General features: G+C 42.8%; 1 protein-coding gene across 1 annotated transcript in view; it reads right to left on the bottom strand.

The window, feature by feature from the left end:
* MACO1 (macoilin 1) overlaps positions 1 to 21,337 on the bottom strand; it is a 78,725-nt gene extending 57,388 nt beyond the window's left edge. The window contains exon 1 of the mRNA XM_077337647.1: positions 20,895 to 21,337. Within this exon, the coding sequence (XP_077193762.1) occupies positions 20,895 to 20,974 (80 nt within the window). The 5' untranslated portion in view covers positions 20,975 to 21,337. The remainder of the gene's footprint in view (positions 1 to 20,894) is intronic.
* Positions 21,338 to 22,405: the final 1,068 nt, after the last annotated feature.

The following is a 22,405-nucleotide window of genomic DNA, read 5'->3' as shown; positions in this document are numbered from 1 at the left end:
TTTATAGCTCTAAATGTCTGGGACCAAGGTCAGAAACAGCCTCTTAGTTGTGCCTGGAAGCAAAGTGGTAGCCAGCTCAGCTGATTCATTAGCTGCTGAGATGCACACATAGCTCATGCCAGCTAGCAACCTCAATGCTGTATTTTCAACTAGCTGAGGTTTCCAAAGTCTTCAAATACCTGTTGTCATAAGTAGGATAGTAAGGAGTTAGGAGCATTACAAATGGAGAAGACTCTCGCCAATTCTCATTCCTTGACCATGACTATGAGACTGGAAGTGTGCCACAAACTCACACACTTTACCTCCTCCCATAATGCATATTGCTCCCCTTCTTCACTGGCTTGCTTTACACATTATTATGCTTGTTCTACGGTGCTTGAAGTACATTTCAATATCTGGTCAAAACAAGCAAACAGAGGGCTGGGGGAATCTGTGCAAGAGAGGGAGAGAGAGGGGAAAGAAAATATACGATGCTGTGGTGTGCTCTCAATATCACATCTATGATAAGGGCCTAGAAGGTGTTCTTCCTACAAATTAAAGTATTTGTTTCTTTTCCCATTCTACAGCAGTGACACAGCCGAGTAAGAAGAAAAAAGAAAATTAACAATGAGCGATGGAAGGAAATTAAGGGAACATGTCAATGTGGATGATGGAGATAGCAGGGAGGGGGGAAACCCATATTTACCAAAACATGGCATAAAGAGAAAAGAATAAAGAAAAATAGATGATGACCACACAGGGAAGGCATTTTAATGATTAGAACATTTGGGGTGGACTTGAAGAATGATGTCCAGCTGCATTTCCCAGCACTAACAAAAAATAAAGTCACTATATTAAGAACTGGCTCCCTTAGGTACAAAAATAGAGAGCATTTGGAAGATTGATTTGGTTCATCAGAAGATTTTGCATAACACTACTGTATCATAAAACCTACCTAATCAGATTTACATGTCCTTTCCCTTTTGTAGGTAGCTGTTTCTATTACCCAAATCAGTCGCGTTCATCTGAAAAGCTGCCCCATAAACCAATTGTTACTGCAGGAAAAGGAAAATGGTGTTGTTCCTTGCTGGGAAACTCCCTTAGACCAATGTTTCCCTGGAAATATACTGATCACCCAGGACCTCCTGAGAACCTCTAGACTAGCCCACTAGTAAAAACCAGTACAGTAGAAGAACAACAAAGAAACCCTAGAAAATACATTATCATCAACCTGTTAGTGCCTGTGCAGTTTAACACATGGGGAAGAGAAATAAGTTGGACTAAGTGAAGGCCCCCCCACCAAAGTGTCATTTAAAAAAAAATGTATATTATATAAAAGGAAAAAAGGAAAATGGCAGTCGGATTCCAAAAGGTGGGAAAAAGGCAAAAAAATACAATAAGGGGAAAGGCACACTATCAATAGCACAGAGAAGTTCAGATGAAAGCAATACAACTGAACTAGCCAAGCCGAACAGGTTCCACAAAACATGTTCAGAGTTCCTTGCAGTAAAGCTGAAGGAATTGTTAATTCCTACCCCACCTCCTGTGGACTGAGAAGGTACTGTGATCAGCAGCATTTTATGCTGCATGCCTTGCCTAAACTTTCAGGCTTTTAGGACAATAATTCTCTAGGGAAGAGATTTCTTTTTCGTCATTCTTTGCTTTCTTTTATGTACTTTTCCAGTGCACCTGCATTCCCTACTTTAACCTTTTAGTCCTTTCATTCAGGCATTCTCAACTTCCTTTGTTTTCTCTGTCAGATGTTCAAGCTTTTTCTGCTGCCCTATGAAACATAAAATTGCTAATTCTGAACACAACCATGCAGGAACTCAATAAGCGCTAGCTTGGTGTAGTGGTTTACGAGTGACAGTTTCCAGTCTGGATAGCTGGGTTTGGTTCCCCATGCCTCCTCCACATGCAGCCAGCTGGGCCACTCACAGTCCTAGTAGAGCAGTTCTCACAGAGCAGTCCTGTCAGAGCTCTCTCAGCCTCAGCTACCTCACAAGGTGCCTGTTGTGGGGAGAGGAAGGAAAGGTGATTGTAAGCAACTTTGGGACTCCTTCTGATAGTGAAAAGCAGAGTATAAAAATCAACTCTTCTTCTTCTAAGTATAGCAACATCAAGGCATGACTTCAAATTCAAATCCAAAGCTTCTTCAGAAGGAAATAAGAGTTATGTTTCTTGTGCATTGTTTCTTCTAGCATTCCCATTGCACCTGCAGACTCATCAGCAGTTAACACACCCAAGATACAGCTGCAATAAGAAAATACCCTGGAAAATAATTGGTTCGGTTATAACATCAAACAATGATCAGGCAGCATGAACAAAAGTCCTGTATTTATATGCTCTTACATCCTCCTTTTAGGCACTGGGAACTGTAGGGAGAGCAGGTACAACTGAACTCTTCTTTGATAATAGAACTAGAGCTAGAATATCAGGTGAACATGATTGACAGTAGGTTCAAGACAGACTTTAGAAAAGGGTTCATCAGACATTTGCAGCTCTAAGATACTGCCATGGCTGATGATTCAAGAGTTTTTTTTAAAAAAAGGATTAGATCACAGAGGGTTGGTTGTCTTTGTTTATTCCCTTTGACAGCTTACAGTGGAACTTATCTTCTGTATATCTATGAGTTTTGGATACTGAGGATAAATAATGAGCATCACCCTTATGCCAGAGGGTTCTGGCAGGCTGCTTCTTTCACCAGATAGAATGATCCAGCAAGACAGTTCATATGGAAGTAAAATTCTCTATACTGATTAATCAGGGATGTTTCAGAATACGTATATGGAGAGCATTCACTTCAAGCAACGACTTTTGTTATAGCAGATGTCAAAATAAAAAGGCCACATGGATATGCTTAGAAACACAAAGAAACGTAACATCTAGCAACTGTCACCTGTCATATTCAGACTAGGGGCACTTTCACACACACTAAATAGTACACTTTCAATGCACTTTGCAACTGGCTTTTACTGACAGACATGGCAACAGCCACTTGCAAACTATGGCTAAGGTGCATTACTGTGACAGATGATGGCTGCCAGAGGCTGAAAGAGGTCTACCCCCAAGAATCGCTAGATTGTTGTACTGGCTGCAACTGTTGGGAGACAATAACTCGTTTCCATTACTTCAGGCTTTTTGGAATAAATTAAAGAGGTTTTAATCAGGAAGGCCTCTGAGGATATTTCATGATACAAGTGGTTTATTTTAGAGAATTTCTACACCACCTCTCCAGTGGCTTTTTAAAAATCTCTCAAGCTGTATGACTGGTTTTTATACAATCGCTCTGGTTAAACAATGGGCTGTTTTATTTTGCTGGATTTTTTATTTGCATTCTCTGCTTTGCCTATCTCCTGATATGTTGATCATATTTTTATTGCTATATTTCTTATTGTTTATGGAATGATGGCTTTATAGGGGTTTTTTTTTTGTAGAAGGTGAAACCTAAATGGGTATCCAATATTGTATGATAGTATGATGTGATTTCATTCTTTTGTGAACCATCTCTGGAGGCTTTACCAGGGCACATAGGCAGTAATAGAAATTATGCCAAACTGCTGTTCAGGGCCCACTTTAAAGGTTCCAAGCACGTGTGTTCATGATAAATGCTGATGAGTATATCTACTTACTTACTCCATTTATACCCCACTTTTTTCTTCAATGGGGACTAGCTTACATTATTCTCCTCCCCTCCAATTTTATCCTCACAATGAATATGTGAGGTAGGTTAGATCAGGCTTTCTCAATCAGGGTTTCATGAAATCTCAAAAAGGACATTTCAGAGCTAAAAAAAAATGCAGAGAAGGGCAATCAAGGTTAGATTCCCTATGAGGAGAGGTAGAAGGGTCTGGGATTTTTCAGTTAGGAAAGAGACTACTAATGGGGGAACATGAAATAAATTGATAAAATTTTGAATGGGGTGGAGAGAGTTGACAAAGAAAATTTACTCTCTCCCCAAAATATTAGAACTCATGAACAACCAATGACGCTAATGGGGCAGCAGGTTCAGGAAGCACCAAAGAAAATGCTTTACACAAACAGCTATTACAATATGGAATATGTAGCCAGAGGATTTCGTGATGACTACAGGAATAAACAGCTTTAAAGGGGGATTAGATAGATTCATGGAGGATAAGTCTATCCATGGCTACTAGCCATGATGACTGATGGGAACCCCCACAATCAGAGGCACTAAACCTCTGAATCTCAGAGAGTGGAGTTAGCATCAAGGCAAGGGCAATGCCCTGTTTTGGCTGTCAAGTGATTGGCCACTCTATGAAACAGGATGCTGGATTTGATGGACCACTGGCCTGATCCAGCCAGACTGAGAGCCAATTTGGTGTAGTGGTTAGGAGTGCGGACTTCTAATCTGGTACGCCGGGTTCGATTCTGCACTTCCCCACATGCAGCCAGCTGGGTGACCTTGGGCTTGCCATGGCACTGATAAAGCTGTTCTGACCGAGCAGTGATATCAGGGCTCTCTCAGCCACACCCACCTCACAGGGTGTCTGTTTTGTGGAGAGAGGAAAGAGAAGGTGACTGTAAGCTGCTTTGAGCCTTCTTCGGGTAGAGAAAAGCGGCATATAAGAACCAACTCTTCTTCTTCTCTTATGTTCTTAGACCTGCACAGCAGGTTGGGGATTCAAATCCAGATTTTTCAGATCCTAGTCCACTCATATTACGCCACCAGAATTCAATAATATAGGTCAAAAAGAACATTTAATCATGGTTTAGTATACACAACAAGCCCTGTGCTCATCAAATGAGTTCTCATCAATCAAATGTAGAATAAAGTAACAAATTCAGTTTTAGTGCAAACTGAAGTGCTGTTATATCCAGACTAGTAAAATGTTTCCTCTTCAAATAAGGGCTGCATGGTATGTTTTAGATTACAATTCTGATTTAGGGCTTAATCATAATTTGCCAATTGGGATGTAATATTTATTTATTCCAGTTTTTATCCCGCCACTCTCCATGGAATCGTGGCGGGTCACATAAAATCGAATAAAACCCCCAATAAAACCAATCAACCCCACTAATAACAAAATACAAGAAGTGTCATAATTCCATTCCTCCCCTATCCACAGTCAATCATCATCACAGGGAGGGAATTCGCAAGATGGCATAGTGTTGGCCAGAGGAGGGGGCTCAGTTGTTCCTGGTCCCGGCCTCAGACAAACACCTGGCAGAAGAGCTCCCTTTTGCAGGCCCTGAGAAACTGAGACAACTCCATCAGGGCCCTCTGCTTTTCCGGGATCTCATTCCACCAGGTCAGGGTCAAGACCGAAAAGGCGATGGCCCGGGGTCCAGGCCAGGTGTGCTTCTCTGGAGCCAGGGACTATGTATGCATAAGAAATGGTCCACAGGGAGCATGTGGTCCAGTGCAGCAATTTTATGCAGACTGTATTCCCACAAATATGAGGATGGGGGAGGAAGGCACTGGCATAATAGTGCTCCAACCCCCTACTTGCCCCCCAAATCCCTTGGCCATTTCCATACTCTGGTGGTGCTTTAATTCCCCCTCCTCCCAAATAGTTACACGTGCTGTAATAAAGCCAGAATACAGTAATAGGGCAGTTTATTTAATTTCAATAGGAATTTGTTATGGCCCACATAACTATTTTGTGTTGTACATTTTCATTTATACTAATGTCAGAAGTATTATCATGAACTTCAGCTCTGTCTCCCCCAACGTTCAAAGCTACTGTCTCAATATTATCAGAAAATGGAAGACTGGGAAACCACAGCAAAATCATGGAAATACTTACAGAAACAATCAGAATATGAAACCAAAACAACCAACTTTGTTCCCATGAGGAAAGCCTTGTGATAGATTTCATGGCTTGCACTGCCCTACAGCAGGCACATACAAAGACTTAATTTGTGCTTGTTCCTGTTCCTTTTTAAAGCTACTTATTCCCCTAAGTCCTATTTCCAATTTTATACATTGGGACTTGAATTTTTCACACTACTGCAAGATTACTTCTCTTATGTCCTGTTACATACGGAATACTTCCTACTTGTTAACATTACTGTTAAGTGGCCTGTAGAGTTTCAAGACATATCTTGGCACATTTGAAAACAGAGCGTTTAGCTCTATCTCTGGAGTCTCTTTCTCACCAGCAAAAAAAAAAAAAGTCATCTCAGAACTGATTGTCTATATTTAGTTTATGAGCTACACCACACCACAGAAAGCAGCACCGATTGAGACACACACACACACACACAGCACACAGCACACTGGCTGGCCCCTGTGTGAATAATGAAAGTGATACTACAGGTTCATCCAAAGAAAAGATACAGGTAATCCACATACTCAGGGGATTCCCCAAGTATGCAGAAAACTGTAACCCCAAAAGCCCAAGGAAAACTGAAAATGCTCCAGGAGAAATGGTATGTTGAAAGCAAAGTAACAGATGAAGGGAAAAGAAGGGGAGAGGGGAAAAAAATCAATGTGCTTAAGTCCCTGGGAGTTTATGAAAATGTGGAAGGGGAGATGATATTTCTAAGTTGTCCCTTCACCTTCCTTATATGTCCCAAGCTCGCAGCATGTATTACCAAAGGATCTACCCAGTTTCTCTACCCAGTTTCTGCCCAAGCTTACACTACAAGTTACAGTTATGGTATGACAGAGAAAGCTATATTTATACCACTTGTAGTTAACTGGGAAATGGAAATAGGCAAAGGCAGACAGCAGAAATGCTATGAAGTGCCTACAGGTATAGAGTTTTAAAAATTACCACAGGACAGAATCTATTTTACCTTAAGGAAATACAACCTAACGAATATCAAGTGTAGAACTACCCTTTTATTACAGGGAACTGAATGCAATAAGAATGAATAAGTCAACTATATTCCTTGTCCTAAGGCTCCTCTGGCAATACATAGCTGTCCTCCCACACTCTAATTTAGGCTAATCTATAGGTTGCATATAATTTATTAAACAGAGCAATCTGGTCAGTACAGAGGATGCTACTTAAGAATTCTGGGGCTGGGCAGAATTATTTTAGACCAAACTCTGGCTATAGAAAATTTTTTAAATAATGTATTTTTGGCAGAAACAATGACAATACAATGCAGATTAGGCAATATCTTAGTGAAATACTATCTGTTGGTAGATACTATTGTTATCTTGTGAGTTAAATGGTACATATATTAGATAGCAATCAATTCTTATGTTGTATTTAAATTAAAATATTGCCATGAGGTAACTTATATTTAAAAAGCTTATAAAACCCATTCTACATTTTAGTTTAGCCAAGCCATTAGTCCATACAGAATGAGACAACAGCAGTTCAATGATGCTTAGACTTAAAGAGATTTCCAGTGGCAGAAAGTCCCACTATAGTTAGATGTGAAATATTTTTTCCAGGTCTTTCCTATGATGCTACAACAAGCAGCAATAAATCAGCAACAAATACATATTCCTGAACAGCAGGTCAACTTAGATAAAAATTGCAGCTTGGCTGAAAAAACATAAGAGGTCAGAGAAGACAGAGACTCCGGAAGCAGATAGGAAGTAGAAAACAAGGAAACAATAAATGTAATGCAGGTGTTAACACAGTGTGGCATATTTACATTACAATTGCTAGTCTTTAAGATACATTGTAATTGATAGGTTTTAAGAGAAACATAAGGTTTGAAAATGTAACAGAGTTAAAGAGAACGCATGTTCTGAGATGAAACAGAAAACATCCTGATGTGAAGATGGGACTAAAGGAGAGAGCATATATTACAGCGGAAATAATTAAGCACTAACATACGGCACTTATCCAATGCTATCTTGCTGCTATGAGACTGCCACATATTACTATCTGCATCTCCAAAATACATGCCCTATGACTTCCTAAGGTATACATTCCGCTGGTTACAACACTTGCACATTGGACTTTCACAATGAAAATGTTACAGGTACAATTAATGTGTAGCCACTTGTACTGTCAAACAGTCTTTAGATGCTACTTTCCCCCCTGTGTCTTTACCATCTTACTAAATGATTTGGTCAGTGCTGGAGACTTGCCTAGAAATTGTGAAACATTTAAAGAAATTATCTGCAATTACTAAGGAGTAGGCTGGTATATCCTGTTTGGAAAACGAGCACGGTCTCCACTGGGAAGAAAAGTGGGGTATAAATGAAGTAAATAAATAACAAGGTCTCACTTGATGACCAGGGTATGCCTGATGCAATGGCAAATATATTTCACAGACACATACATCTAAGTTTGACTCACTGGTCCATCTAGCTCAGTAATGGCAACTCTAAGTAGCTGCAGTTCTCAGGCAGAGAAAGGTATTCCCACACCTCTGCAACTTGAGATTTAGCTAGATACCCGGGGGACTTTCCACACACTAAACAGCTTGCCTCCCAGGCACAGTCCCTCCTTATCTAGCATATTAAGTGGTCACAACAGATAATCATTGTAAAGATTAATGAGATAGGGACAAGCCTCATACTGAAGGTGTGAAAGAGGGACTGAGGTTGAAACAAAGCAGTTCTCCTGTGGCTGAGTAGAGATACTGTGATAAGGTTTGATTCAATGTGGGAACCCCCTAGCTTGGTCAGTAGAGATGGACATGCTTACTAATCTCCAGGGAAATCAATATGATTTCCAAGTGATCAACCTTGGCTGGATCATGCTCCTCTCCCATTTTTATTTTAGACAGAACTCAAATGTTAAGCACTGTAATGTCTGATTCCCTCCCCTTTCTGTCATTCAGAGTTGCCTAGCAATTCCCCAAATGGCAGCTGTAATCTTGTGATATAGTGTCAAGAGATCTCCTGTGGGAGAAGGGATTCTTTCAGTTTTGATATCCGTCCTTGCACAATTATGTGGTGGGTTCTACTCCCCCCAACTCTGTTTCTGTTAAACATTGTTTTCCCTGCAAACTTGGCAATTTTCCTAGGATTCTAGAAAAATCCCTTCCCATCTTTTATGACCTACACACCAACAATCAAGTTCCAAATGAGATACAAAACCTATGTCTGTTAAGAATTAATGCAAAGGGACTCAACCAACATCGGTTGTGGAGGGTGGGAGGGTTTTAGTAAACCAATCCTTTGATACATTGGACAGTCGGGAATATTTTGTTTTATCTAAAGCAGTGGTCCCCAACCTTTTTATCATCGGGGACCACTCAATGCTTGACAATTTTACTGAGGCCCGGTGGGGGGGGTAGTTTACTCCTCTACTCTCAACCACTGCCTTAACGCTCTCTGATCCCTATGGTAATGTTTAAACATCCCTTCAAAACAAGATACAGACACGCCACAACAATGAACATGAGGAACATTTTATTTTCATGGAAATTTCATGACAATGACAAATCAATGGGAACCCTGAGCTTGTTTCTTTGCAACAAGATAGTCCCATCTGGGAGTGATGGGAGACAATGACACCCGAAGTGTGTTGTAAAGGGCTGGGGGGGATGAAGTAAAGGGCCAGGGGGGGAGAAGGCGTCCTTCACGGCCCACCTCCAATTAGTTGACGGACCACATGTGGTCCGCGGCCCACAGGTTGGGGATCGCTAATCTAAAGGATATAAGTGCAAGGAAGACTAAGAGCAGTGAGTGCCCCACTGTCTTCACTACAGGTATAAATTCTAATTAACAGTCCATTAAATATCTACATTTCCTTCTGGCACAATAAGAGAAGATCAAGCAATTGAGAGCCAGGTTGATATTTTTTAAATAAGGGAAATTAATGCAGATGGCTAGAACAACAGCTGGAAATCCTGTAGTACACTGCACAGTCAATGGAAAGTATACTAGAACTGACCTCAAAATTAAGCGGGTAAATGTCTGCTATTAGTTATATGTCAATAAAAGAACCATAATAATGAAGCTGAGGGCAATACTGCAGATGTTAAAAATGGGGATTTGGAGAACAAATTTATTATTATTATTATTATTATTATTATTATTATTATTATTATTATTATTATTATTATTATTATTATTATTATTAAGATTTATTCCTCGCCTCTCCCCGGAGGCCCGAGGCAAGTTACAGACATATAAAACCCCAATAAAAATATACAATAAAACATATAAACATATCTGTAACCGCTCCGCGGGAGCGGCATAAATAAAAGGCTAAGGGCAAGGGGGTGGGCCGAGTCCGGGATGGGTGACAGAGCCCATTGGCCCCGGAATGACAAGCAGAGGGCCTAATCTCACCTGCCGATGGGGCTCTCCGCTTGTCATTCTAGGGCCGATTGGCCCTTTGGCCCTGGACTGATGAGTTGGGAGGCACAAAGCGCCTCCTGGCTCACCTACCCCCCAACCCTGCCTGCCTTCGCCCCACTGCCGCCATTATGAATCTGCCCGCCAACACGTCAGGTAGGCGGCCAGCCGGGGCAGCCTTCCAAGGCCACCAGGGCGGCAGGGGGGCCAGGCTTTGGGCCGGGCAAATGGGCAGCCCTGCTGCATAGCAGATGCGGCGGGGCTGCTCCTTTGCCTGGTCTGAAGCCCTGGAGTTGGGCAGGAGGGGGTGGGGAGGAGGCCTTCTAGTGCCCATTGTATCTCAAAATACAATGGGCTTTACATCTAGTCATACATAAATCCCCAGACAATAGAACAAGATGTGGTAAAAACTCAGTTCCTATCTACTCTACTCCTTGGTAACCCACTATCGAGGGGGAGGGAGGTCAGAGGGTGCCAGATGGAGTATGCTACTGCCGCTGTAAGGGGGGGCCAGATCTTCTATGTGGCCCGGCCTCACCCCACGACCTGGCAGAACAGCTCCATTTTGCAGGCCCTGCGGAACGCTGAGAGCTCCCACAAGGCCCACAGCTCCTCCGGGAGCTCATTCCACCAGGTCGGGACCAGGACTGAAAAGGCCCTGGTCCTGGTTGAGGCCAGGTGCACTTCTCTGGGGCCCAAGATGACCAATTAGTTCGTACCCGCAGAGCATAAGGCCCTGCAGGGGGGGGCATAGGGCGATAGGCAGTCCCTCAGATATGCCAGGCCCAGACCGGGTAAGGCGAAGGTCAGAACCAAAACCTTGAACCGGATCCGGAAAATAACTGGCAACCAGTGCAGCTGCCTCAGCACAGGCTGGATATGGGCCTTCCAAGATGTAACTGTGAGGACCCTAGCAGCTGCATTCTGTGCATTTTGAACAAAATTATAAGCCATATATTAAGAAAATACGAAGTACAAATATTTCATTTCAGCATGCCATTTTAAGATGTAAAATACATCAACAAAATAAAAAGTTAAGTCCTTATCCACTTAAGAGGAGTGAAAAATTTCACATATACTTTTGGCATTGAATTCCATTTACCACCTATGAAAGATATGACAAGAAGTAACTAGAAAGTAATGTGCCAAGTTCTTAACCAATTAGATAGGCGCAGGGAACTTCCAGTAAAATGCTGGAAGAAAATCATTAATATCTGGCAACCTACTTTGGCAAAGCCAACACTTAATGCATTACATATTAATCACTAACAAAATCTTTAGGGTCTGAACAGCGATTGAAGAAAGCAGCCACCTCATACCAAGGAGGTCTTGCTAATAGTTCCGCAAATGTTACTGGTCTAAAAACTGGTTTTTAAATACATGATAAATGTGTATTAGCATCTGTGGCCTAATACTTGGAGCTGGTACAGCATAGTGGCTGGACTAGAACCGGGAAGTTCCAGGTTCAAATCCACTCAGTGACCACAAGGCAGTCATGTCCTAAATTATTTGCAAAGGTCAAATGGAAACGGGAACAAAGGCAAGATAAAACCTGTAATTCTTGGTCAGTTCTCTTGTAGAAAGTCATGAGAGCTGCTACATTAATATCCTCGTTGGCTCTGTGGCAGCTAAAGTGGTCCCTTAGGAATAAATTGTCCAAAGAATTAGATAAAGATTATTGCAGGCATGTATCCAGATGTGACTAGGGAAGAAACAATTCTCTTCTTTTCCTCTTTCATCACAGTTCACAGTTATTGTACATCTTGCATTTAAACATACACTTATGATGTTATTGGCATGTCGTATGATTGCTACTGCTTTAAGGACGATTGAAACGTAAGTGTCAGTTGAAAGCATACCAGCCATGAACAACTTGGTCATCTGCAGCTTCTTTTTCATACCATGATCTACTGAGCACGCCAGAGGACAGTAGATAAGAAATGAGGAAAGGGGAAGGATATTCACATTTTGAAATGCCTCTGATACCTATCAGATATGCTGATCATCCATTAGCACACAACCTTCCTCCTTCCAGAGTGAGAATTTTCAACCTACCAAGGAGATACTGCCTGAAGAAACTGTCAATAAGACATGAAATGTTTAGGTGGTAACAAAAATTAAGTACAGGTAAAAATAATTAATGAAGACATGTACCCTACAGTTTAGGCTGGAGGCAGTTCCTCAAACCCATCAAAAACCCTTCCTCCAAATTAAGTGGCGTTTGAAGAAAGAAGGCTGCTCAGTCTTTGAGGCCTTAGACTCAGTGAAGTAGCATACCTCATGCCAATGTAACACTTCATCCTAGATACAGACGTAAGGCCAATTACAGAAGCAACTACCAATGAAGATCTCTGGTATCCCATTGCCATCTTTCCCTGAAGATGGCATCTGAGATGAAACACTGGTGAATTCTAGAATGGCCACCATGCAAACCCATGCAACTGGATGTGCCTCAGGTACAGGGTATTTCAGAAAAGCATCTCATCAGCTTAGATATACCTCACACCCTTTTGGTAAGCAAAAATATTGTGGATAAAATAGTACATACAGGAAAAGTCAGGGAGGATGCACAGTTGACTAAACCAACTGAACAACAGCTGCTTATAGGAATTTCTAACTAATGATTTAGGTAAGAGATGACAAATTGGCAGCCTGTGTGCTGTATGCCGGGGGTCATCAACCCTCGGTCCGCAGCCCGGTACCTGGCAGCAAAGGCCGCCCGGTACCTGGCTGCCGGCAACACAAACGCGCATGCGCACAGTTGCCGCGCATGCAGGTTAGTGCCCCTGGTCTGTTTCTTGTGCACACTTGCCCTGGGAAGCTACGGGGTCCAGGTTTGGATTTTTGATTCTAATGTCAAATTTTACTGGATTTTATTTATTTCAGCGTTACTGAACTATATTATTTATTGTAAATGCTGTACATCACCTTTGCCTTGGGGCTGAAGCAATTTACATTCATCATTTATAATAATAAATACATAAATGGCTATTTATATAGAGTCAAGGCCAAACATGCTTGGAATATGTGTTGCTAAGTGCTGCTTGCTGAAAAAATATTCATTTTTAAAATAAAAAATCATAAAACTGTGGCTTCTTGCACTGATTTTGCAAGTCTCACCTACTTATAATGTTCAATGTAAAAAAGCAATCAAGTTGCATAAAGCAATCAAGTGAAGGTAGCTATACCATGAAGAATGCTTAGAAAGCTGTGTCACTTCCTTCTTTAAATATTGCATTTTACCAGAATTTCCCCCCTTAATTCTGAAAGAATTTGTACTTTCACTTCCCTCATTAAAAAAAATTAATCAGCAAACAAGAATACTTATAAGCATCTCTTCTGTAAGGAGCAAGTTTGGGGAAAACAATTTTACAGCCACAGTCTGTTGCAACAAAATAAAACAAGAGAACTTAAAGACTAACACAGTTTTTTCCAGCACAACTTTTCTGTGAGTCACAGATCACTTCTGGAATTCTGCATTTGCGGAAGTAAGCACTAACTAATGAAAAGCTCTGTTAGTCTTTCAGGCGCTACTGGACTCTGTTTAAGATGGGAAACAAAGTTCTGTCAGGAATCTTACAATAACACTGTTAGTCTCATGAGTCCAAAGAGGCCTTGGGCTTGTTTTTCCCTCTGGAAAACCAATTCCAGACCCTCCCCCTACCAGCCACATAGCAATCTACTTTACAAAAAGAGGAGAAATTTCAAATATTGTTTGTAATAGGATGGTGTCAGTGGGGGGGAAGGAGTAAATAGCTCTTTGGATCTCAGCCTTCAGATTTGTAGGCATCAGCCCTGCAGTTTTACAACATTTTAAAAATTCTCGAGTGCCAACAAGCTTTCTCAACAAGGGTTTCATGAAATCCTGCAGTTTCTTGGAAGCCCTGAAAGGGTTTCCAGAATGGGTGGGAGTTAATTAATTTTGAATGCATTTTTATAATTTGTTAAATTTTTATCGGATGATATGACCATATATAGTAATGTCAACCTGCTCTCCCCCTCCCCAAATGGCCAATGATGGGCCTGGAGGGGGTGGGCCCCAGGTGGGCATGTGGGCCCCAGGTGGGCTATGCTTCCCAACCATATTTTGCATGATTGCTCCACTTCAGGGGTTTCCTGAAGCCTGAAGAATGTCTCAGGTGTTTCTCAATGGTAAAAAAGTTGAGCAAGTCTATTCTAAGTGGTACTAGACAATTTTGTGATTTTTCTTGCAGTCTATTGATGTGATGGTACTGGAATATATTTATATAACACTTTGAATGTCTGCAGCACTGTACATATTTTACTTCAGCAACACAACAACCTTGTACTGAATGTCCACATGACCCCGATAGCTAGGGGTGGGGGGAACAGGGAGGACATCTCAAGCAGAAAGAACAGCAGCCTGCCTACAGCCTCCTAGTTTCTTTACAGCAGAAGAAAATGATCCTGCATTGAGCAGGGAGTTGGACTAGACGGCCTGTATGATCCCTTCCAACTCTATGATTCCATCATTCTAAATTTGAACTGTGGACACTCTCAGCTCATGCATTAACCAAGTTCACTATACTAAGTACTAGCTGGAAAAATAAACAAGAGAAATTTGCCCTCCTCTTCATTACTAAAGAGCCTCTTGTGGTGCAGAGTGGTAAGGCAGCCGTCTGAAAGCTTTGCCCATGAGGCTGGGAGTTCAATCCCAGCAGCCGGCTCAAGGTTGACTCAGCCTTCCATCCTTCCGAGGTCGGTAAAATGAGTACCCAGCTTGCTGGGGGGTAAACGGTAATGACTGGGGAAGGCACTGGCAAACCACCCCGTATTGAGTCTGCCATGAAAACGCTAGAGGGCGTCACCCCAAGGGTCAGACATGACTCGGTGCTTGCACAGGGGATACCTTTACCTTTACCTTTACTCATTACTAAAAATGTGCACAGCAGGAATACAAGTACCACTTTCTAAGCCATGACAGAGATACAAATTTCGGGAAGACCCAGATAAACCACCACCCTTGTCCATATAATTTGTAGCATATAAATTAGGGAGATGGAGCTATTTTTATTTTAAAAGCAAGAACACAAAGAAAGAGATGCTCAAGACATAATATTCTGGCCACTAATAATTTTGATAAGTAGGAACCATTTCAGAGATTACTGCATAACTGCACACCTATCACAGAATATACTTTTGTAATTTTCTGCAATGTGAAACCATTAGGTGAAGTTATATAAGCTAATATTAAAAATATTTTTAAAATGTAAAATGCTTCACCAATTCCTAGGTAATGTTGGTTATCAAGAAACAAATTATAATTTGCTCTCCAGTCATCCAGTTGGACTGTAGACTTGTTAATAATGGGACCTCAGAAGGAAGCTGGCAATATACTCTATAAATAAAATCAGTGAATGATAGCTCATACAACATTATTGTTTACCAAACTCACCAGAACAGGCAGACCTCACAATGACACAGGGATTCCCCTACCGTCCAATGCTTTCCTCGTGACCCGTTAAACAACTATGTTTTGTTTAAGTTTGACACACAAGTTTTTTTCCCCCTTCCACCTCTTTGGCAGCTGTGCTACATTCATTCCACCATGATTATTTCTGCAGGATTACTGAAACTGAAGCTAGACACATTTAGCTTTTGGCATGAAAGAATAAAATTTAAGGAAACAAATATATTATACCGCATTAGGGTCAAATGACTGTAGAAAGGTTCATGTCACAAATTAATCTGCTCTCAATTTAATCAGCTGTCCAAGGCATATGCCAACCATCTTACTTGTATTCAGTGAGCAGAAGTCAATCAAAAGCTGACTACAAGACTTGTGATATGGAGCATGGGCAGCAGAGTGGGAGGGAGTGGGAAAACAATTAACTAAAATTATACAGGTAGCAGAATAGAATCCACACTATTTGGAAAACACTGAGAGGTGATGGATCTCATAGAGAATTTTGGTATGCAGAAGGGGAGGGGTGATGTTTGCTGTTTCTCCCCTTTCAGACTGTTGGGGGAGGGGCTCTTCTGCTTCCCAGAACAACATTTCAACGTGTATTTCATGGTGCAGAAGGATAGTGAAGAAGAAATCGTTTTGTTGGGTTTAGAGATGAAAAATCTGTGGAAACTTTGAAGCAAAAAAAAAAAAGATTTTTCCTCTGCTTTCAGAAAGAAAATTAAAAAAAACTGGGGAAAAATGAAATATATGCAATACTACTCTTATATGCCTTCTTTTTGTACAAGCAAATTGCAAATATACCCAATGCATCCTATGCTGACTTGGCATATCTGCCTTAATTTGGCTATCTGAAAAGTAGAAAAGGGGTATTTAACAGGAAACACAAGCCTTGTGCTAATATAAAATATAAAATATTTAGGAAAAGGGTAAAAAATGATACCTGCACAGCTACAGGTAGTTTCAGCAAACTGTGGCTATTGATCAGAGAGCTCAAGTCTCAGTGGAACTTTCAGAGTAGCTTTGGTACAGTTTCTGCCCCTCCTGCTTATTATCTCCTCCTCCAGCAATAAACTACTTGTTACCCAAACTGTTGGCCCATTGAGGGAGAGGTGAAAAGGGAAACCAGAGTGAGTCATATCAAAAGGACAACAGAAGACATGCAACCACAAGCAACAAAAGCCTTCTATGCTCTCCTCATGAAAGTTAGGTATCCTTCTAGGTGCAAAAGTGCATCTTGGATTTAAAAGCTGTATATGTCTACTGTAAGCTCCCTTTAATTTTATCAACATTGCACTCATTTTAAAAGAAAAATTAAACTTCATAGGAGTTTTTTCTATGTTCCCCAAAATTTCTGTTTTTTCCATCAGAAAAAAACTGAAAAAAGGGACTTGGGAAAACCCATTGCACACATAAATACACAGCATTCCTGTCTGTCCCATGCTACTGCTGATAGCGATCATCACAGCACTGCATGGACACACCAACGACTATGCAAAGAACCATGGTGACCTATCCTGGGGTGCCAAAAGCCACCCATAAGTCACTGGTCTGTTAAATATCAATGTTTTGCAAAACCTTTGTGTTTGGCTGGGTTGGAAGGGGAAACTGCCAGCCTTCTCATGATTATTTCATTGAAGAAGGTTGCATCACATATATGTACTAATAATTTATAATTTTGGACAATAGTCCAGGCCAGCCCTCTTACCATCACCATCCCTTTTTTCTTTGCAATGTTTTTGCTGGGAGGAGGTGTATGTCCCAGGGACATAATTAGTAGATCCTCCAAAGATCATTTCAGCAGTTACCATTCTTAACAGTATTCTGGGGATCCTCAAACCACCTGGCAATCATTACTCTAGATATTTTTTAAAATGTCATATTATTTGGGTGAATAAAGCTTCTTTAAAGAAAAACTAGGTTTTGTGGATTAGTCTCATTCTAATTTACTCTTCAGCATGGTTGTTAGATAGAAGTCACACTGCATGTTATCCTGGGTATTAACCTGAACTTTTCCTCTCTGCTGCTTCCCAATGCTCCATGAATCCAGAGCTCCTTAAGGTTTTGTTAATGAGAAGTACAATTTATCTACCAAAGCTCTGCTTCTGTAATGCCACTTTCAATTGTACAAAGTGGCTATAATCACATCATTTGGGATTCAGTTGAGATCAGGATCAAGGTGTTGATGTTTAAGGCCCTACACAGTCTGGGCCTATATATCTACGGGACCACTTCTCCCAAAATGTTCCCCAGAGGGCACTACACTCAGCAAACACCAACATGCTGGTGATCTCTGGCCTTGAGAAATCCGCCTGGCCCTGGCAGAGCTGTCAAAGTTCTACAGGACCTGCAAAATGACATTTTCTGCCTTATGGTTGAGGCCATGGCAGTCATGATTGGACAGACTTCCACCTTTCCTTTCTCTCTGAATGGTAAATGGAGGCAGCTGGGGAGGAGGGGAAGTAGATTACTTATTGTTTTTATCTATTTAGTGGTTTTATGGATTTTTTATTGACTGTTTCTATTTGATGTTGTAAACGGCCCTGCGCCTACCAAGGAGAAGAGAGGTACAGAAACCCAATAAATAAATAATTAAAATAAATCAAATGAATAAACTGCAAGTTCTGCCTTTAGCAAATAAACAAAGCAAGCTGCTAGATACTTATCCCATGATCATTCCCATAGTCTTTTAAAAAAGGCCTCTATGGATCATTATAGTAACTTTCCTAAGAACTAATAGATTCAGGGGGGTAGCCATGTTCTGAAGCAGCAGAACAAAGTCTGAGTCAAGATATAAGCTTTTAAGGAGGCAGTTATCAGAATCTTATGCTTGGCCATCAATCAACATTGCTAATTCTTTTATTTGTCTGCTGATTGATGGCCATTCACAAAATTCTGATAACCACCTCAGTCCTATCTCAGCTATAATTGCCTAGTTCATTATGTATCTGAACTCCAGCCAAACCTTCCTTGCAATTAACACCACCCCCAGCCCTCTATCTGTATGTATGGTTGAGGAATTTCTGTTTTATTATATTTGAAGAAGTATGTTTGCACACAAAAGCTCGTATCTTGAATAAAACTTTTCACTGAGCTCAAATTTTGCTCCCTTAGAATTACTTATCTATGGATGAGAAATTGCCATGAAAAATCCCATGCCTTAAATATCTCCCTCTTCAGAGAACCCCAACATCATCAACCCTCTCACAGTTTTTACAATAATTCACCCCTGGTATTAACATAAAACAGGAGAAAAGATACAGAACAAGAAATAATATAACATGAAGGGGAAGATATTTGTTTCCAAAGTGTGTGCATTCAAGTTGGAGAGGAGATAAAAACTGAGAAATCTCCTAAAGAAAAGCAATACATGCAAGGACTGGAAGAACGAGGACGTTCCAAAAACAAGACAGGTGAACCTCTGGTCTCTGGAGAAATATAATGCGGTGATTTGAAGTAGAATGTTATAGACTCATATGGGAATATCAGCACAAGAAGAATGAGAAACAAAAAGGAGCAGCAGCCTTGCAGAAGGACTGCATCTCCGAAGACAGGCAAGAAAGTTAAAGGTGTCAGGAAAAGTGTAAAAAGTTTTAGAGAAAAGAAAGCAAGAACAAAATTGAAAAAAGTGCTTTCCTGACCACAACTGTGGGGCTGGCATTGAACCGTAAGTGATAAAGTAAAATATTGTAAACAAATACATACATAAGAATAGGGGTGCTGAAAGGAGACAGTGGATAGATCTGGCAGTCTACATCACTATGGATACACCCAGGTGAAGCAGAATAATCATCATCATTGGGTAGCAATATATACAGATGAGGAGCACAGTTAGTGAGGAAGTTGATGGTGGGAGGGAGGGACATTGTGATTCTCAAGTCTAGGGGAGACTGTCTAGATGTTGAAGAAGAGAGAACAGCAAGTAGATAATCTCCAGAGATTAATGAACCAGAGGTGTGGTCACAAAGATACAGCCACAGGAATGGGGGTTCCCAAGGAAAACTTAGAGGCACTGTAGGGTTGGGGTTGAACTGGCAGGACCCACTGGACTGGAGGAGGGTCCTCAGACAAGACATCTGTCAAGAACGGAAACATTGTGTGGTATATTTTAAAGAGATGGTGGTTATTGAGAGTACCCACACTGATCCCTGCAGGCAACCTGCACAGTGGGGACTGAGATTCTCTTAAGGAACTAAATGGCATGATGCACACACACAGACACATAGAATCCTTTTGAGGGTGCCAAGGGGAGGGGGAATCTGGGAGAATAATTGGAGAGAAGGCACTGAAGGTCTCTGAAGATATTATGGAAGAGGATTATTTTAAGGGTATCAAGGGGGTGTCAAGTAAGCAGAATCTATGTGCCTGGGGGGGGGGAAGCACTCAGCCTCTACTACGCATAGGGATGGCAGCCTCCAGGTGGGACCTGGCGATCCCCTGGAATTACAGCTCATCTCCAGACGACAGATATTAGTTCCCCTGGAGAAAACGGATACTTTGGTACCACTGTACCCCACTGAGGTCTCTAGGGTTGCCAGGTCTCCCCTGGCCATCAGCAGGAGAGGAGGGGGGACAGGGTCGCCAAATCCAGGCTGAGGATCTTCTGGAGATTTGGGGACAGAACCTTAAGCAGACAGGGACCTGTGGAGTATAATGTTGCAGAGTCTATCCTCCAAAGCATCCATTTCCTTCAGGGGAACTCATCTCTGCAGTTTGGAGATGAGCTGTGATCCCGGGATCCCTAGGTCCCACCGGGAGGCTGGCCTCCCTCTCCCCCCGGTGCCCAGAAGAGAGAGAGGGAGACCTGTACCTGAAGGCCCTAGTGGTGTGTGTGAGCGTCTGTACGAGGGAAAGGCCTACGCGAAGTGGAAGTCGGGGGTCGTTCAAACCCACACACACGAGCGCCTTCAATGGGGCTGGGGTAGGGGGGCTGCCTGACCGGTGCCGGGGTCTACAGGCAAGGGAACGGACGGAGCCCCGGCCCGAGCGTGGCGGCGGGTCCGTGAGGAGAACTTGCGGGGGGGACGGCGACCGAGGCAGCGGAGGACAATGGGCGGGAAGCGGCGTGCGAGGGGAGCCGCGGCGTGCAGAGGGAGGGAGGGAGGGAGGCCTGTGGGAACAATGGGGGGGGGGGAGGCGAGAGAAGCGTGTGAGGAGGAGGAGGAGTCCCGCCAGGGTCGGTTCGTGGCGGGTGTGAGGAGGCGGCGGGGACGCCGAGGCCAGGCCGGGGCCACTGCCGCCGCCTCCCGCCCGCCCGCCCGCCCCTCCACCAGCCAGGCCGCGGCAGGTGCGGGCCCTTACCTGCCGTAGATGCCTTCGGTGATGCGGTTCCGCTTCAGCGGCCGCCGGAGTTTGCTGCAGTCGGCGCTCCGGCGCTTCATCCTCCCCGGCTCGGCCTGGCCCGGCCCGGCCGCTTCCCCGGCTCCTGCCCCACCCGGGTCAGAGCGACAACATCCGAGCGCGTCCGGGCTGCCCGCGCGGAGGAAGGCGAGGCGCTTCGGAGGGTGTATTTTTTTTTTTTAGAAAAAAAGATTATTGTTATTATTGACTGGGCGTGTGGCTGTTCAGTGTCGTGTTGGGCTCCTCTGTGGGTGGTTTGCTTTGTTTCTCTCTGTGCCGTGCCCCCCTCGCCTTTTTTTTTTTAGTGCCCCCCGCCTAGGAAACAAAGAAATAAAAAATAATTTCAAGAGGCGTCCCTCCCCGCCGCCGCCGCGTCCCCGCGCGCAGCCGCCGCGCCCTCGCCCCGCCTCCTTTCAAGAGACTAGCCAATGGACGGGAGGAAAAACAGGAGCCCGACGGACGACTGAATCAATCGGCGCGGGGGGAAAGGGAAGAGAGGCGGGCCAAAGAGCCTATAACCGGGTCGGTTTCTGTCGTCCCGCCTCTTGGGAGGATGGCAAACGCCTCCATCTGCCCTGGCCGTCGTGTCGAGCGGCGTTTGTAGCAGCCCATCGGAATAAAGAGTTGGTGAACTGACTGCAAAATAATCCAATAGCTGAATAGGGATTCGAGGGTGGGTGGAACGGTCTTAACTATTCCCCAATGGAAGAAAATGGAAAGCTGAGGATTTTGGGGGGAGTTCCCCCCCCCGGTTCTATTCCCACCCTTTACTTTGACGTTTGAGGAGGGGCTTAAATTTGATTGACAGGGCCGCGCGCCAATAAACTGCGCAAAGGGTAGTTGAAATCTTAGGACCAAGGAATGGTCCTCCTGGTTGCGTTGTAACCCATCTTTGTCATAGGCCCGCCTTCTAATGTGACTGATAAATAAGTTATCCAATGGAGATCAGCTGGTGAGGATCATGGCAACAAAGTGAAACCAATAGGAAACTGGAGGTACAGCCATATAAAGGGACACGGGAAAGAGAGTTTTAGCCAATCAGAAGAGTCTGTATTAATTTGTTAGGGTAGAAACTGGCGTGCCTATAGACAGCGGTCAGGTTTTGCTCTAATAGGGCTGCTGTTACCTGGATAGATATTTTGTCAGCTAACAAATTAATGCCCCAAACCTGAGCACATTTACTTGGAAATAAATGCCATGGATTTGAATAGGACCTGCTTCCAGCTGCACATAGTGGCACAGGGTTTTGTGTGGGTTTTTTTAAGCTAACCTTTAGGGGTTAATTTTTGCTTCCGGCGATTTTTTTATTTCACATTTGCTAAGTTCCTTATGTTGGCTTTTAGATTGACTTTATCTTACAAAGTGTCAGGAGCAGTATCAGAGAGAGTGTACAATCTTTTAAATAAAAGCAAGTGAAAACCTTATCTTTTGAGAACCCAGTTCTGTATAAAGAAAGAACATGTGGATTTGCA

Source organism: Paroedura picta, chromosome 5 (genome assembly GCF_049243985.1).
Source record: "Paroedura picta isolate Pp20150507F chromosome 5, Ppicta_v3.0, whole genome shotgun sequence".
Taxonomy (NCBI): domain Eukaryota; kingdom Metazoa; phylum Chordata; class Lepidosauria; order Squamata; family Gekkonidae; genus Paroedura; species Paroedura picta.
Note: the sequence above shows the minus strand (reverse complement) of the source record. Positions and strands in the feature narration are given on the sequence as shown.